At 45.6% G+C, this 14,303-nt stretch overlaps 1 protein-coding gene across 1 annotated transcript in view; it reads left to right on the forward strand.

The window, feature by feature from the left end:
* Positions 1–14,303, forward strand: part of FANCA (FA complementation group A) — a 36,173-nt gene that overhangs the window by 17,152 nt on the left and 4,718 nt on the right. Inside the window, exons 21-37 of the mRNA XM_074839351.1 lie at positions 180–256; positions 2,098–2,202; positions 2,787–2,929; positions 3,390–3,460; positions 4,891–4,990; positions 5,827–6,026; positions 6,458–6,554; positions 6,794–6,970; positions 8,031–8,104; positions 8,552–8,680; positions 9,168–9,234; positions 9,480–9,646; positions 10,197–10,302; positions 11,432–11,491; positions 11,879–11,983; positions 12,662–12,774; positions 13,562–13,703. Of these exons, the coding sequence (XP_074695452.1) occupies positions 180–256; positions 2,098–2,202; positions 2,787–2,929; positions 3,390–3,460; positions 4,891–4,990; positions 5,827–6,026; positions 6,458–6,554; positions 6,794–6,970; positions 8,031–8,104; positions 8,552–8,680; positions 9,168–9,234; positions 9,480–9,646; positions 10,197–10,302; positions 11,432–11,491; positions 11,879–11,983; positions 12,662–12,774; positions 13,562–13,703 (1,933 nt within the window). The remainder of the gene's footprint in view (positions 1–179; positions 257–2,097; positions 2,203–2,786; positions 2,930–3,389; positions 3,461–4,890; positions 4,991–5,826; positions 6,027–6,457; positions 6,555–6,793; positions 6,971–8,030; positions 8,105–8,551; positions 8,681–9,167; positions 9,235–9,479; positions 9,647–10,196; positions 10,303–11,431; positions 11,492–11,878; positions 11,984–12,661; positions 12,775–13,561; positions 13,704–14,303) is intronic.

Below are 14,303 nucleotides of genomic sequence, written 5' to 3' on the forward strand. Positions count from 1 at the left end.
ATTTCTGTCCCTCTTGTCAGATGATGGTTAAAAAATGCTTCAGATGCCCTGTATGCTTTGGGGCCTCTGTAATTACATTTCATAGCATAGCTCCTGTTTATGCTTATATTTAATGAAGGTGAAGTTTGAATGTGGTTATGCAGTATAATAATTGTCTTTTCTTTTTTCAATTATTATAGAGCTGACAAAATACCCTCAAACTTGTACTCCACATACATGCAAGCCTGTTGTGCTATGAAAGAGAAAATGTTACAAGGTAAAAAAATAAAAACATTTACAGTTTAAAGTAAAGTTAATTTTTCCACTGATGCCCTCCTGAATTGAAAATTTGCAAAAATCTATGGCTGGTTAGGTCTTTAATCTGTACGTAAATACGTGTGTGTTCTTTATGTCTTATTGAGGCGTTAGTTACGCTGGCGATGACTTTCTCTGCCTGTCCCACTCGGGGGATTTCCGCAGTCGGTGCAGAGCTCTGTGCTGTGCTGAGGCTGCAAACGATGCCTGAGCTGGCTGATTTAAATCTAGCTCCAATACATCGCCATGAGTCAGCATTTGCAGCTCGGATGCTGCTCCGCTCCGGCTGGGGTGTGAACCTGCTGCATTGGTCCCTTGCGTAACGGCACTGGTGCTGTCGGAGTTCCCTGCATTCTCTTGTAAGAACGGAGGGCTGTGCCTGCCTGGGATCTGGGGAAACAGGAGGGGGTAGGGATGGAGCTCAGCATCATTTCTGTGCATTTGCGGGGAAAGGCCCCGGTAATTTCAGGTCCCGTCACTGTAGCTGCATTACTGGTGCGGCGTGTGTCAGGGTAATAGATATTCGATGAGCTCTCCTATCTCTTTCAGCAAATGGGCGTTTCAAATGCATCTGAAAGTGGCCAGCATCCTCACCACAGGGTTCTATGAAATGAAAATGTCAGGCTAGTGAGCAGAGATCGTTCCCAGAGCGCAGTGGAGAGAAGTGTACTCCGTGTGCAGTCTACCAGTCGGTAACCGACTGCTGCTCAGGGCGTTTTGGGTGCTTGAAGCTTTCCGGAGCTGCCGTAGCTCGAGAGATGTGACAGAGCCATCCTGGGGAGCCGCAGATGTGCAGCCTGGCTGCCGAGGTTGTCCTGGCAACCGGCAGGGATGAGGGATCCCTGGATCCCTACCGATCCCTAAGGACAGCCAGGGGTCTGGCAGTGTCCTCGAATTGCCAGTGACCTCTAGTGGCATGGCCTGAGCTGTCCCCCCCGCACCCTAATCCCGTCCCCCTGCACCCTAATCCATCCCTGGGGCTCTTGCACAGAGCCTGGATTTAGGGCAGGACCGAGTATTGGTCAGCTGTAAGCCTGCCCTGTTCATCAGCACTCATTCTTGCACATAAAGGTGACTCAGCAGTCTCCTAACACCTTGTTGCTTTACAGTGTGTTTATAACAAGTATTAATTTTATTCTTTGTTATTTACTTCTCTTGGTCATGGTTGAGTTATTTCTGGCCCACGTGCAAGACTCCGTTCCTGTCTGACAAACTCTATGGGTGGTTTTTGGGGCTGTGCTGTGGCAGCTTGGTGCTGGTGGCACACTCTTTCTAGTGGTAAAATGAATTTCCTTTTATTTCTTCTTTTAAACAAAAAGCAGGATAGAGTGCTGGGCTTGAGGAGAAGCTGATGCTGTAGTATTCATGCTGTCATGTCTGTCTCTGGCTTTTGGAACTGGTTCCAGTCTTTTGAGGACAGCAAATGTTTCTCTGAGGGGCGGGGAGCTAAAGCAAGTAGGAGGACAACTCTGAAAGTGTTGTAAAAAGATGAAAGAGCGAAAATTTACCAAATGACAAAAAAATAATGTTTCTCATACTCTTTTGTCTCTTGTCTTTAAAAACTGGATTGCTTTCTGCAACTGGGCATAAACTCATAAATGATTAATTAAATAACACATGTTGAATGTAAAACCAAAGCTGTGTATGTGGCAGATTCACAGTTTGGGGATCTGTTACAGCTTATAGAAAAGTAAATACCATTTTTACAGAAAATGTATGCAGAGATTGCTGAATGCATTGTATGAACCGCCATAATGCACAAAGGTAGGGATAATGCGTTGCGTTTCTCTCTTATTTGTCTAGATGAATCAAAAGTAGAGACCAGCCACTCCAAAGAGCCTGCTGAGCAGCTGAAGGCTGAACTGGCTGAACTAAGGACGCTGATTGTGGACCCGACCAAATATGAAGGTATGCAGGAAGGCAAGTTATAACTACCCATAAATGACTGTGCCAAAGCCTGTGTTAATAAAATGTGGCCAATGTTAGCCCAAGCAGCAGCAGTAGTTACTTGTCACTGATACCTGAAGGTGGTAATCTTTCAGATCTGTATAATCCTTCCAGCTATGAATATATATCTATTCATATCTGACCTATTTCCCATGCTTTAGTTCAGAACTTCAGGTCTGCACCTCTGTGATGATCACTTGGTACCACGCTGATCTTTGCCAAGATGGGCAGCCCTGTTCCCAGGGCTTCCCTGGTGTCTTGGGCCCCCTTTTGAAGGCTCTTTCCTTTTTGGTGTAAAAAAACTATTCTTGCTGTGTGTTGGTAATAGTACTGGGGAAAAAATAATGCTGTCCTCTAAAATGAAGATGATGATTGCTGTGTCCCAGCTAACATTTTTTACTCATTATAGCCCAAAGTATATTATGAAAGGCTTGAATGAGTAAAAATTAGGAAGAACAACAAGTGAAATATATACTCTGTTATGTGGAGTTGTAAATCTTTCATGCCTTTTGTCCTGGTTCTCCTCTCCCATTACCTTCCTGCAGATGTGCCAGCACAGATTGCAGTGATTTCTGACAGACTTGCAAGCGTCTTGGGTTACAGCAGTGAGGAGAACGAAGCTGCTGCCTTGAATTCTCCAATCCCAGTTGAGGTTTCTGCCCCCGGGCTGGAACCCTGCCATCAGAGGGTGAGTACCATCTGGCTTGGGGTGCTGGGGTAAGTAAAAATGCATCTGGATGGTACATGTGAAAGGCTGCTTTGTCTGTGGAGAACAGGAAATACATCTCCTTTTGTCTGCTTTGTCCTGCCCTGCGCAGATTATTCATATGCTTTAACCTCCTGGAAGCTGTTGGATGACTGGTGGGTCTGGAGATATATTCTGTTAGAGCAGTCCTGCCAGGAGCCAGGCTTTCTCCACCAGCCTTCTCTAGACACTTCTTGTGTGCTGGGATCCTTCCCGGTCTCTTATGGGCTTAATTTTCCATCTCTTCTCAGTGCCAGTGGATCTGTACAACTTGCAGGGAATGTCATTAACCAATATGTCTCCTCATTTTAATGTCAGGAAACGTTACATATATGCATCAGAAAAACTAGATCTAGACATCCAGCCTGACAAGTAGGAATTAGCAGTGTGTCTCTTATTCCAGGTTGTCGATCTCCTGCTGACATCATTCTGCCAAAATCTAATAGCTGCTTCCTATTTTAACCCTCCTGACAGGTAAGATGCGAGTAAAAGAGCAGGGAAATTAAATCTGGTTAACACACTAGAATTCCAACGCTTGTCCAGGGGTGAGGAGGGACTTCTGGTTGTTCATAGCCACTGTGCCAGGCTGGCAGTTACGGGATGCTTTATTCTGAGTTTCTGTAATCTAAGGACTATTGCGCTTTGATGTATATGTGTAAATAAAACATGTTTCTCCTCTGTTGTTACTGATCTCTTCAGAAGAAGGTGGCATTTGGCTCTGCTTTGTGCTCTGTGACAACGTATAAAAACTTCCCACAAATACTACATGCTCAGGTTGGCGCTTTCAGCTCAGTGGTGAGGGATGAGGAATGAAGCAAATTCTTTTTGTCCAGGAATTACTTCCTGGCTGACACCAGAGATCAGGGAAGGAGAACGCCCATTTTCTGGGGTGTCTTTTTGGCACGTTGGCTGCCTTTGGCACCTGCAGCCTTCATCCATAATGCCGTATCTAATATGAAATGAGGGAGGTGTAAAGTCTAACTCTGCAGGCGCAGGATGAGCAGCACAGTACACCACCTCTCTACCTCCCGTCCCCTTTTCCCCCTGGAATCGGCCCAGTGTGACTCTGGCCTGTGCGAGGAGGGAGAGGTAGCACTCCTCTGCCGCTGGAAGGGCTCTACTAGCAGCCATCTCCTTTCATGATGTAACAGAAGTCTGAAAAATTATGGTCAACATTTCAGTGGAAAATTGCTTTGCTGGGGACCAGCAGCGTACTGACAAGCTGCCTGTGATCCCAGCTGCCGGCAGCACCGAACGAGGCGGCTGCCTCTCTGGAGTGCAGCGTGCTTTGGCAACCAATGTGTCTTTCCTTCTCTTTTACACTGTTTTGCCCTGGAGCAGATGAATCTGCACTGCAAAGCTGTGCTGAAAAGTAGCTGTGATAAACAAGAGTGTCTCAGGAAATTGTTTCTAAACCCAACTCCCCATCCGATCTCCTTGGAGGATGTTTTTTTTGTCAGTTGGGTGGGAAAGTCCCTTCCTCCTTCCCTTACTCTGTTTTCCAACAGGACCTTGTCATTTTAATTCCTTTTTGCTCTTGCTGTTTTTTGATACCGTTTATTGCTCTGCCTCTGTTTACCTTGTGTTCTCTGTCTGAAAAAAGCTGTCTGTGCCCCAGGCAGCTTCCTCCTCTCCCTGTTGTCATCTCAGAACACCTCTTTGACTATATATTATCATGTATTTGAAGAAGAGCACTGGTGGAGTTCACGCCTTTGTAGGGGTCTTCTGTTTCGATACTCCAAAAATCATACTTCCTTTGAGCCTATAAACAGCATGGTGATTGTCCTGTATTTACAGACAAGTATGACTCAGGTTCAGTGTGTTTAAGCATTTTGAAATCTCTCTTCCTGTATTGGGGATAAAAAGCAGTAGTAAAATGAGCATGTGGTTTTTACCTTCTGCAGGCAGGGACCATGTCTGTCTTTGTTTGTGAAGATGATGTGTGGACACAGGAATCTTTTACCTGCGCTTCTGGGCAGGCTCTGCCAGCTTATTTATCATCAGGTCAGTTTTCCAACCACAAATCCTATGGTTCCAGTGTGCTAAAGGCTGTCCTACCTCCATTTCCTGAGCTGTGGGGCAAGCACCTGTCTGGACAGCACTGTGGAAGGACTTCACTAGCTCTCAGGCTTCCAAAAAAGAAAAAAAGCAACAAAACCAAAACCTTATTTTGGACAAATAATATGGGTTTGCTCTCTGGAATGTGAGCTGAATGTTTCCCTGCAGAAATACTACTGCAGAAGGTTAATGCATTCTGAGATACATTTTAACAGAAGCTAAAATAAGCAAGTTTATGAACAGAGCCAAACCAGAATATAGTAGAATGCTTAATTCCCAAGCTTCCACACTGAATATTTCAGTTGTACACCCCTTCTAAAAATAAAAGTAAGACCGTAAGTCTGGGGTGCTGCAGTGAAAGGTTTTCTTTTAGAGAAACTGTTGGGTTTATTTTCTTTATCCTGTGATATTGAAAAGGTGAAATTAAAAGGTTCATAGACTACATGAGCTGTCATAGAAACGAAAAAGCCTTGAGAGTTTCAAATTCTTCTGGGCTGAAATTACAGCTAGTTGATCAAAGTTGCTGTTTTACAGAAATGTACAAATTTTGCTGCAGGTTGACCAAAGATAGCTGCACAATTTCAAGGAAGGAAGAACATGTTTAATGGAACTGGTGCCTCTCATCTGCTAAATTGGTATTGCTGCACCGAATTAGGCAATGGGCAAAAGCAGTGTTCTGCTACTCAATTAATTTTGAGGTTTTTTTGGAGAAAGGTGGTTTTGTTGCAAAAGAAATGTCTGTCTCTCTCTCACCAGTTCTCCACTTACGTTTTGGCTTGCAGGGTCCTTCCCTGAATGATGCTCATGTTTTAGGACTAGCAGCTTTTGTGATCCACTTAAGTGAATCCAAAGCTTTAATTCCTGAAGTGGAAGCCAGTTTTGGGATTTCTCAGCCTGTTCCTGAAAAGGCCCTTTCCATTTCTGAGTACTGGAACTGCTTGCTCGTGTGCAGGACGGAGGAGTCGTTCGCCTTCTGCACAAGGTGAGATCCCACCATGTCCTTGCTTCCCCCGGTGATGGGTTGAGGTTTGCTGCCGGGGGGTGCTGGTGAAACTCCCCTGTCCCTGTAAAGGGATTCCAGAGCAAGTGTAGGTGTTTGTGCTGCACAGAGAAATGGGCTGATGGTGGATCCGTGTGAAATGGCGTCCTGATTGCGCTGCCTGCCGGAGAGAGGACTGGCTGGCTGCTGGCAAACGCCTGAGTTCAGCCTCTGGTTCTGAAATCAGGGCCATTAATGTACTTGGGGTTGGGAGCTCATAAACAGAAATAGTCCCAGAAGCAAATAGGTTTGGAACATGTTGGTTAAAGCGTTTTTAGCACTCGGTCTTTGTTTTGACTTTGGATTTTCATGAGCGGGAAAAGATATGATTGAACGAACCAGGTAACAGAGTTCTTTTATTTTTTCTCTCTCAGGTTTTGCACTGCAGCAGTGTCTTATCTTATGTGCAAGTTTTCATCCTATTCTCATGAAGATTTGTGTGCCTTGCTTCCTCCTAGCCTTGTTAAAAAGGTAAAAGGAAAAAAGTTTTGTTATTACATACGAGAAAGATCAGTCTCAGTTCAATATTCCTCTGCAGAGCCCTGTGCAACTATAACTTGTACAAAGAAAACTCTGTAAAAATGCACCTTTGTACCCTCCCATTTCACCATTTTGTGTATTTGCTTGTTTGGCAGTTTCACACCACGGAGGTTGCACTGGGCCTTTTTCTTGTGATGGAAATGTGCAGGGGTTTTATGCCTTTGTTTTAGCTCCAGTACCTCGTGCCACGGCTGTGCTTGGAAGCTCGGGGAATCCTGTGTGAGGAGGCAAAAACTGACCTAATCTGGAGTTCCCTGTCGTGCCCCTCTCTGAACTACAGAAGAGCCAGCCTCTGTTTATGGAGGCAAGCACGCTTTCAAGAGCTCTTGAAGGAAAAAGTATTCCAGGTATAAATCTTTTCCATGACTGAAATTCACCCTGTAATTTTCGTTTTTCAGATCTGCCCTTTGCAATTTCCTTATTGGTCGTAAAAAGCTTCTTGTAAAAACTTAATGCCTGAAAAGTTGGTCTGACAGCCATTGTGTGTGCTGGGTTATGTGCTCAATGGTATTTGTAGATTTTGATGGTGATAAGGTGGAAATAGAAAACTAGATGTAAAGCTTTTGTGTCCTGCTTATTGTAAAAGCAGAAAGCTTGACAAGATATACCATATCAGTAAGAAAATGATCAGGAACTGTCGAGAAATAAGCCTGTCCATACCCTTAGCTTCCTGCAGTGTCTGTGAAGTGATGGTGAGTCAAACAAGGGAAAATACCTGCTTGCTTTTTTTTTTTTGGTGCTTTGTCTAAATGTCAGTGTTCTCCTGAACCACCCACGTATCTTGGATTGTTTGGCTCTGCCTTGCTGTGAAGGAGGTTAACATCTCAGCAATTCTCTTTATACCATCCTTGCAATGGATCTGATTTGACAGGATTTCTTTTTTTAACCTAGTTTGTAGAAAACCAGTTTGTCTTTGTGCAGAGGAGTTTGTCGTGCTACTAGAATGACTCCTTGTGCTTGGCTAGCTTGATGTACGAGGCAAAAACACCTTTGCATTATAACCTTTCTTTGATGCTTATACCAGTCTGTCTGACTCCGGTGCTTTGTTCATTCTAGCATTTATTTCTAATAAGATACATTCGTTCTGGTATCTAGACTTTAAGAACATGAGCATGTTTGGAAATGTCAAAGGGGTGGGTGTGTGTGGGTGTGTGTGAGAGATGATTTATAGGCTTGCTTTCAGTAAATTTTTGAATGCCAGTGGGGTTTTAGTTTAGGTTTCTTGCAAGGGAAACAGTACAGGAACTTCCCTGGGTTGATGTCTCCTGTTTCATATCTCTTAATCTGCACGGGATTGTGTCTTGGTGTGGGTGAAGGTGGGTTTTATGTTGGGAAGAAGGTGGCTGTTCTGCACAAGTTACTTGCCTCGCGGGTCTGCCCTCTTACCTAAATCGTTGCTTTTCCCAGTTGTCTTTCAGGGAGTGGCTGCTGCTGGAGCTGGAAGTGTACCCTGAGAAGGATATTCTCTCTGCTTCGGAAAGGTAAGTGCGGAGGGGCTCTGTTGAAAAGCAAATAGTTCGAGAGTCTTTCCTGCCCAAATTAGGAAAAAGCACTGAAGATCAGGAATTAAATAACCAAGCTGCTGCAGGACACAAATGCCTGTCGATGACTACGGTTTGTCCAGAGTTCAAGCAATGCTTGAACGAGGCGTGTGTGTTAACTGGCAGAAGTTCACTGAGATAACCTCTGGTCTGCATGTGCACTCCTTCCACATAACCCTTCACAAAACCTCCCTGCTTCCGGAAGCAAGAGATGGCTGACATCAGGACACGTGGTGTCTGGTGGATGACTCTCTTTATATCTGTACTTACATGGGTGCTTTTATCTGTCATTCCCCTTCACCTGGTGCGTGAGCTTCTTCTTACGTTAAGGGAAAGGCACCACTAAAATGCCATAATAGACTTCCTATCTTCTTTTCAATACTGCAGACAGGATTTCCATTATTGGGCCATCTACCAGTGGTATCTTCCTGCACCTTCTGCTTCTGGTGGCTGCGACGGACAGCTGGAGAAAGCATGTGCCATTATCATCAATACCATCCTGGATTCCTTGCAAAGGTATTCTGTGTCATGACCTGCATTTCTGCAGTGGTTCTGCTAATGACCTTGCAAGCAAGAGCTTGTGTCTCACATGGGGCTGTGTCTTCCTCAGTGGAAGCGGTTTCCTTCTCACAGGCCTGGCTGGCAGTGAAAGCTGGGAGGTGGCTCTGCGTGACTCACCAGCCTTTGCATAAGACTCTTGCTTTAGGTGACAGAGGGCTGGGGTTGCAGTCACGGATAGTCCCTAGTCTGTCTGTCTTTTTTTTAAATTGAATTTGTATTCAGATCTGTTTGGCCAGACAAGCATCAGTACCCCGGAGGAAGTGGCTGAAGCTGGAAAACAAGGAGGGAGGGTTAGAGCAGAGTTGCTGTCTCACCTACAGCTTATTTAAGGAACATTAATGTTAGAGCTTTATGTTCGTCTGAAGCCATTTGACTCTATTTGAACTGTGTTATCCTCCTGAGCTAACAGGGCTTAGTTACCTGGTCTGTCTCTTAATTTTAGGTTGGACCTGGGTGGCTGTGGCCAATCGAAGATGTCAGTCAACCCTGATATTCTCTGCAAGCTGCAGGTGATTTCAGAATCAGATGCGTATCCGTATGGTCAATCCTTGAATTTGACCAGTCAAAGTATTTCCTAAGACCTCGGTGTATAAGGCTCACATTTGGCTCTCAGATGTGACAAGTGGCATGGAAACTGAGAGAGGGAGATATTTCTTATCTATCTCTTTGTATTACTTCAGAGAAACAGAGGGTTTGAATGCAAACTAGTGTGTAGGCCTGACAAACACTGTTTTTTCCCCACCTCCCTGTTTAGGAGATGGTGCTGGAGCTGGGGTGTAGGCGAAAGCTGCTTTCTGGCTGTTTGGATGCCCAGAGACATTTCCTCTTTGAGATTCTCCAGGAAAGACTGAAAGATGGAAAACACGGCTCTGCTTTGGGCGAGCAGTTATGGAGGCAGCAGGAGCTGCTGCTGCACCGAAGGTAAACGGACGGCTGGGAATACCTCGAACAAAACCACCGTTCAGAGCGATTCCGGCGTCTACCTGCACAGCCCCTCTGAGGGGGGCACAGCAAGAGAAAATGCCACTGTATGTCATGGTAACAACTGTGCAAGAGATTTATTCCCCGGTATCCACATGAATTAACTGTGTTTCAGTGTGCCATCTTGGGCTACGAGTTTTCCCTGCCAGTAGACTGGATTTCAAAGACCACATGTCTTCGTGGACTCTGTTTAGAGCCAGCAACACTCTTAATGCCACCGCTTGTGTTAACTATCGTTAAATTAATCTATTTGCTGCTGTAACCTTTTTGAGCCTTTGAAAGCGGTGTGTATATCTCATTGAAATGCAGGTTCTTCTCTGGGCAACTGGAAAAATTCCTTGTGCAGTTTCTGTCAATGTGTTTGAGATCTCTTGTGTTTGAGATACTCTCAGACTCCCCTGAATAGCAAAGGCATGTGTCCTGAGAGTGTGGAGTCTGGTTCTCTTCTTGACAGTAACCTCAATTTTGTTTTTATTCTTCCCTACCCAAGGATTCTGGTAGGGCTCCCTGCATCTGCGCTGATCATGACGTGTCGGAAAGGAAAGAAAACAATGTTGGACTGTGAAGACTTTTTTCACTTTGTGAACTCAGAGCTGGTACGTGTTGTGAGCCAAACGATAATTTCTTGTTGGTAGATGCTCTAGATAAAGACCTCAAACTTGGGTTTAGGACAGGAGATAAAATGCAGCCAGACTTGAAATTTAGCTTATATCAGAGAGGGAGGTTCAACTCCTGACGCTTGAGACTTCCCAGCCCCTAGCTCTGCAGAGGTCCCCTCAGCACCGTCTGCTGTAGGATGACTTTTGGGTTCATTCATTTGGAATTGTGGTGGCATTTTACACTAGTGAGAGAGAATCCTTGGAAAACAGTGTCAGCAAATGTGGGGTGGAGCCAGCCATCATATCGGTGGTTGGGGCTGGCTGTGCACAGTCCCGGGGTAAAATCACCTGCGGGTGATCACCGAGTGGCCTGATCGCAGCCTGGCCGGTTCCTGAGTGTTGTTTCCAGTTGCATTGTCCATGACAACGTGTGTGTCTGGTGCACACGCACATGCAGCAGCCTCAGGGATGCTCTCTCTCGTGTGGATGTGTCGTCCTTCTGTGCCACCTGCTCCTCCTTTGTTGACGGTGGGTTAGAGGGAAACCTGCAGCGTTCCTGTGGAGGCCTAGAAGGGACTGAGCATGAGCTCTTCTCCAATTTCTCTGTCGTGCCAGGGCGTTAAACTAATTTGCTGTGTGCAGAGCCAGATCCTGCTCGTCCTCCTGGGTTATGTACACTAGAGAAACATTCAGAAACATCCCTGCAGCTTCCTGGGGGGAGATCAGTCGACTTGCAGGTCCCTCGGGGCACTGTTTTGTGGTAGCTATCGTTTCTATTTATTCATCCTACTGGCCTTCTCGAGCCCTCCTGCACTGTCATACCAGGCACATCCAGAAACCTCCATTTGTTCCAGGACTATTCATCAAACAGGTTCTGCTATCCACAGCGCGTGGGGAGCAGAGTTGTCTGAGTCGCCTTCTAGTGCCAGGCTGCCAAGGGCTCCCTAGTCACTGGTGTTGCTTTATATAGAAACAAAGTTTCTGCGATCTGAACTGATAGGCAGGATTTCGCAGGGTGATTTTGTGCTAGTCCTGTTGTGTCAGACACCCAGAATGTTCAAAGAAAATCATCATTCAGAAGGGAAAGAATGAATTTTTTTTTTTTCCTCTCCTTGTCTTCCCACAGAAGAATGTCTGTTCCAGAGGGTATGCGCTCTCCTACGACATCACTGCTCACTTCTTCAGGGTAACCACTGCTTTTGTCATTCTGCTCCATTGTCCGTGCTAGCTGGGGTAGATGTTTCTTTACAGGGATATCTGACTATATGCTATTTTTAGCAGTGGGATGTGCTATTTGTACTCTTGTTTTAAGAATTGTCGGTGTAAATTCCAAGAGCAGCAGTAATTCGGGAAAATTAAGAGAAGCAGCAGGAGGAGGCAGTGGTAGAGGTTCATTTTAATACAATACAGCAAAGCTGGTGGGGGAAGGAGAAGCTGTTGAGCACATGTCTCTTTTGCTGGGCCATGCTGACCCCTACAGTTGTTTTTGATTAATTTACACATGGCTTGGTGAGGTACTTCAAAGCAGCAAAGGCATATGTGTGTAGTCACTTTGTAATTTATCCTCTTCCAGGGCCTGCTTAATGCCAGCTTGGACTGCGAGGAATCAGCAGAAGGGATCAACGGTGTTCTAACAGCGTGTCAAACCAAATGTCCCATTGTGCTCTTCTCTGCGGCGGTAACTTGCTCTTATTTCACCCGAAGAGTGCTAGATGAAAATTCGGCACCGACTCAGAGCGCCTGTTTTTAACTTCATTTAATCTAAACTGTGAAGTGTGGGGGTAGTAATTCTTTAACGCCTTTGGAAAATTGCGGAGTGTTTTAGTATTGCTGATCCCAGCTCTGGGCACGCAGCTTTGCTTTTGGAGTGTCACTACAGAAGCGGAACAGAGGCTGTTTACGCGTGAGAAGCTGGGACACGCACTTGGCTTCATTCAGATGCTCTATAGCAGGGCTTGTTACATTCAAAAAGTCCATGAAGCACAGATTTTTCTCTCTTGTGTATAACTCTTCATGCACTGTTTTAGATAAGGATACGTGGTTTTGTTGCATGTGCTAAGCATGTGCATCACCTTTGCGCAACAGCTGAGTTTTGAGCTCCTTTACTATGCCTGGTCCTGCTCAAGGGCTTTCAGGGCACCGTGGTATGAACACAGTCACAAATGACCCTCTTTGTATCTCTGGGATGTGAAACTTCTTGTGTTTATTATGTGTGTATGTACAACTTAGACTTTTTCATTAAGCTGGGGGGAAAAACCCTTTTCTCAGAGTACCTGGCTGAGGTAGTGTGCACACTGGCTGCAGACGACTGTGAGCATGCCACCACTAACACTGCTGTTTCTGTCTTTCTTTCAAGCTTTGGTGGCCGAGGCTGGAGCCAGTACTTTGCTCTCAGTGGAAGAGACTCTTCGGGGCTCCGCTTGCAGAAGAACTGGAAAGACTGAGGGGATGGCAGTCCTGGGCTACCAGGTGTGGGCGAGGAGCCCAGCGTGCCCGGAGAGCTGCTCAGGGAGTGAGCAGGCCCAGGAGGCCTGTTCTCTGGGGCAGGCTGGCTTCAGCAGGCAGTATGAAATGCTAATGTGGGCCGAGGCTTGGAGGACAGCTATATACAGATTCCTTTGTAGAGTTTAAACTCAAAACGGGTCATTATAATTATTTAGTCTGGCCTTCTGTGTAATATGGGTCAGAGTGTTTCACCATAAGGAAAAGAGAATCTTTGTAGAGGAGACTGGAAGGCAGAGTCCTTGTTAGACAAACACTGGAAATAGCCTTTAGCACAGTGTTGAGTCACTCACTCAAGCTGCCGCACCCTTTGCTGCCCAGATTTGGTGACTCTGGTCTCCTGAAGCTACTGACTGCTGCTCTGCCGAACGCTTCCTTCTTTACCTGTCCTTACGCTGTCTGTTCAGCATCCTGCAACTTTTCTCCAAAAGCTGGGAATTTAGTGTAAGAATCTCCTTGCAGGTTATTGCAGGTAATAATCACATGCTACTTAGTAGAGTATAGAATTAATTACCTGCCCAACCTGTGATAAAAGAGATTTGGGAATGCTGCTGTCTGTTCCTAGACTTTTTAAATGTCTCCATGTTGCATCCAACTGCGGGGGAAAAAAAAAATGCAGAGAATTTTTTTTTTTTGGTCTCAATCACAAACTTACACCCTTTGCCCAAGCCCCTGATTTCTTCCTCATTCACAACTATGATATTTTTAAATTTTTTTTCCTCCAAAGTCATGACATACTGGTTTTCTTTCCTAGCTTCCTTTCTTCAGGAGTGGTTCTCCCTCTCTCTGACCCTCCCTGGATTTCAGCTGCCTTCCTCCATTGTACCATTGAACAGCAGTCACCGCACGGACGAGAGAAACACACACTGAAGAGGCTGGGGACTGACACAGAGCAGGCAAGACTGGATGTGTTTTAAATATCTGCTGTTCCCTACACTTGAAAACTAGAAGTAGAATGTCTTTAACTGAGAAATGGTTGTCCTGAGATGCTGCTGTATCCCTGGTAAACCCTGTTGTGAAATCTTGCTGGTGGCTAGTTGATAAAATGTAGCTGTAAATTACCAGTTGCTAAATACTTATCCTAGAAGCAACCTTGTTCCAAACTTTAACTTTTAACTGTGATACTGGCTCCTCCGTGAGGTCAGGGAGAACTATGAAGCAGCTGCTTTAAAAAGTGAAGCTGGAGAGAGCGCTGCAGAGATTGAGAGCTCAACCCCACGGTGTGCCAGGATTGCCTCTCCCTCTGCCAAAGGAGCAATCCTTGTGGATTTTAGCTCAGGCAACTTGGCTGGAAGGTTAAGGAGATGCACAAAGTCTGTGAGGCAGGAGTGTGGGTGTTTTAAGGGCTCTGGAAGGGACATGCTGGGAATCCCAGGGACAGATTTCCTGCGGGTTTTCCCAAGTCTGTTCCAGGAAACACCTCTGCCGTTTCGCCACGCTCGGTGCCCTCCGTGCAGGGAAATCCTCCAGCAGCCCGGCACTTGCCTGCTGGTTTT

This window comes from Strix aluco, chromosome 14, assembly GCF_031877795.1.
Source record: "Strix aluco isolate bStrAlu1 chromosome 14, bStrAlu1.hap1, whole genome shotgun sequence".
Lineage (NCBI taxonomy): Eukaryota > Metazoa > Chordata > Aves > Strigiformes > Strigidae > Strix > Strix aluco.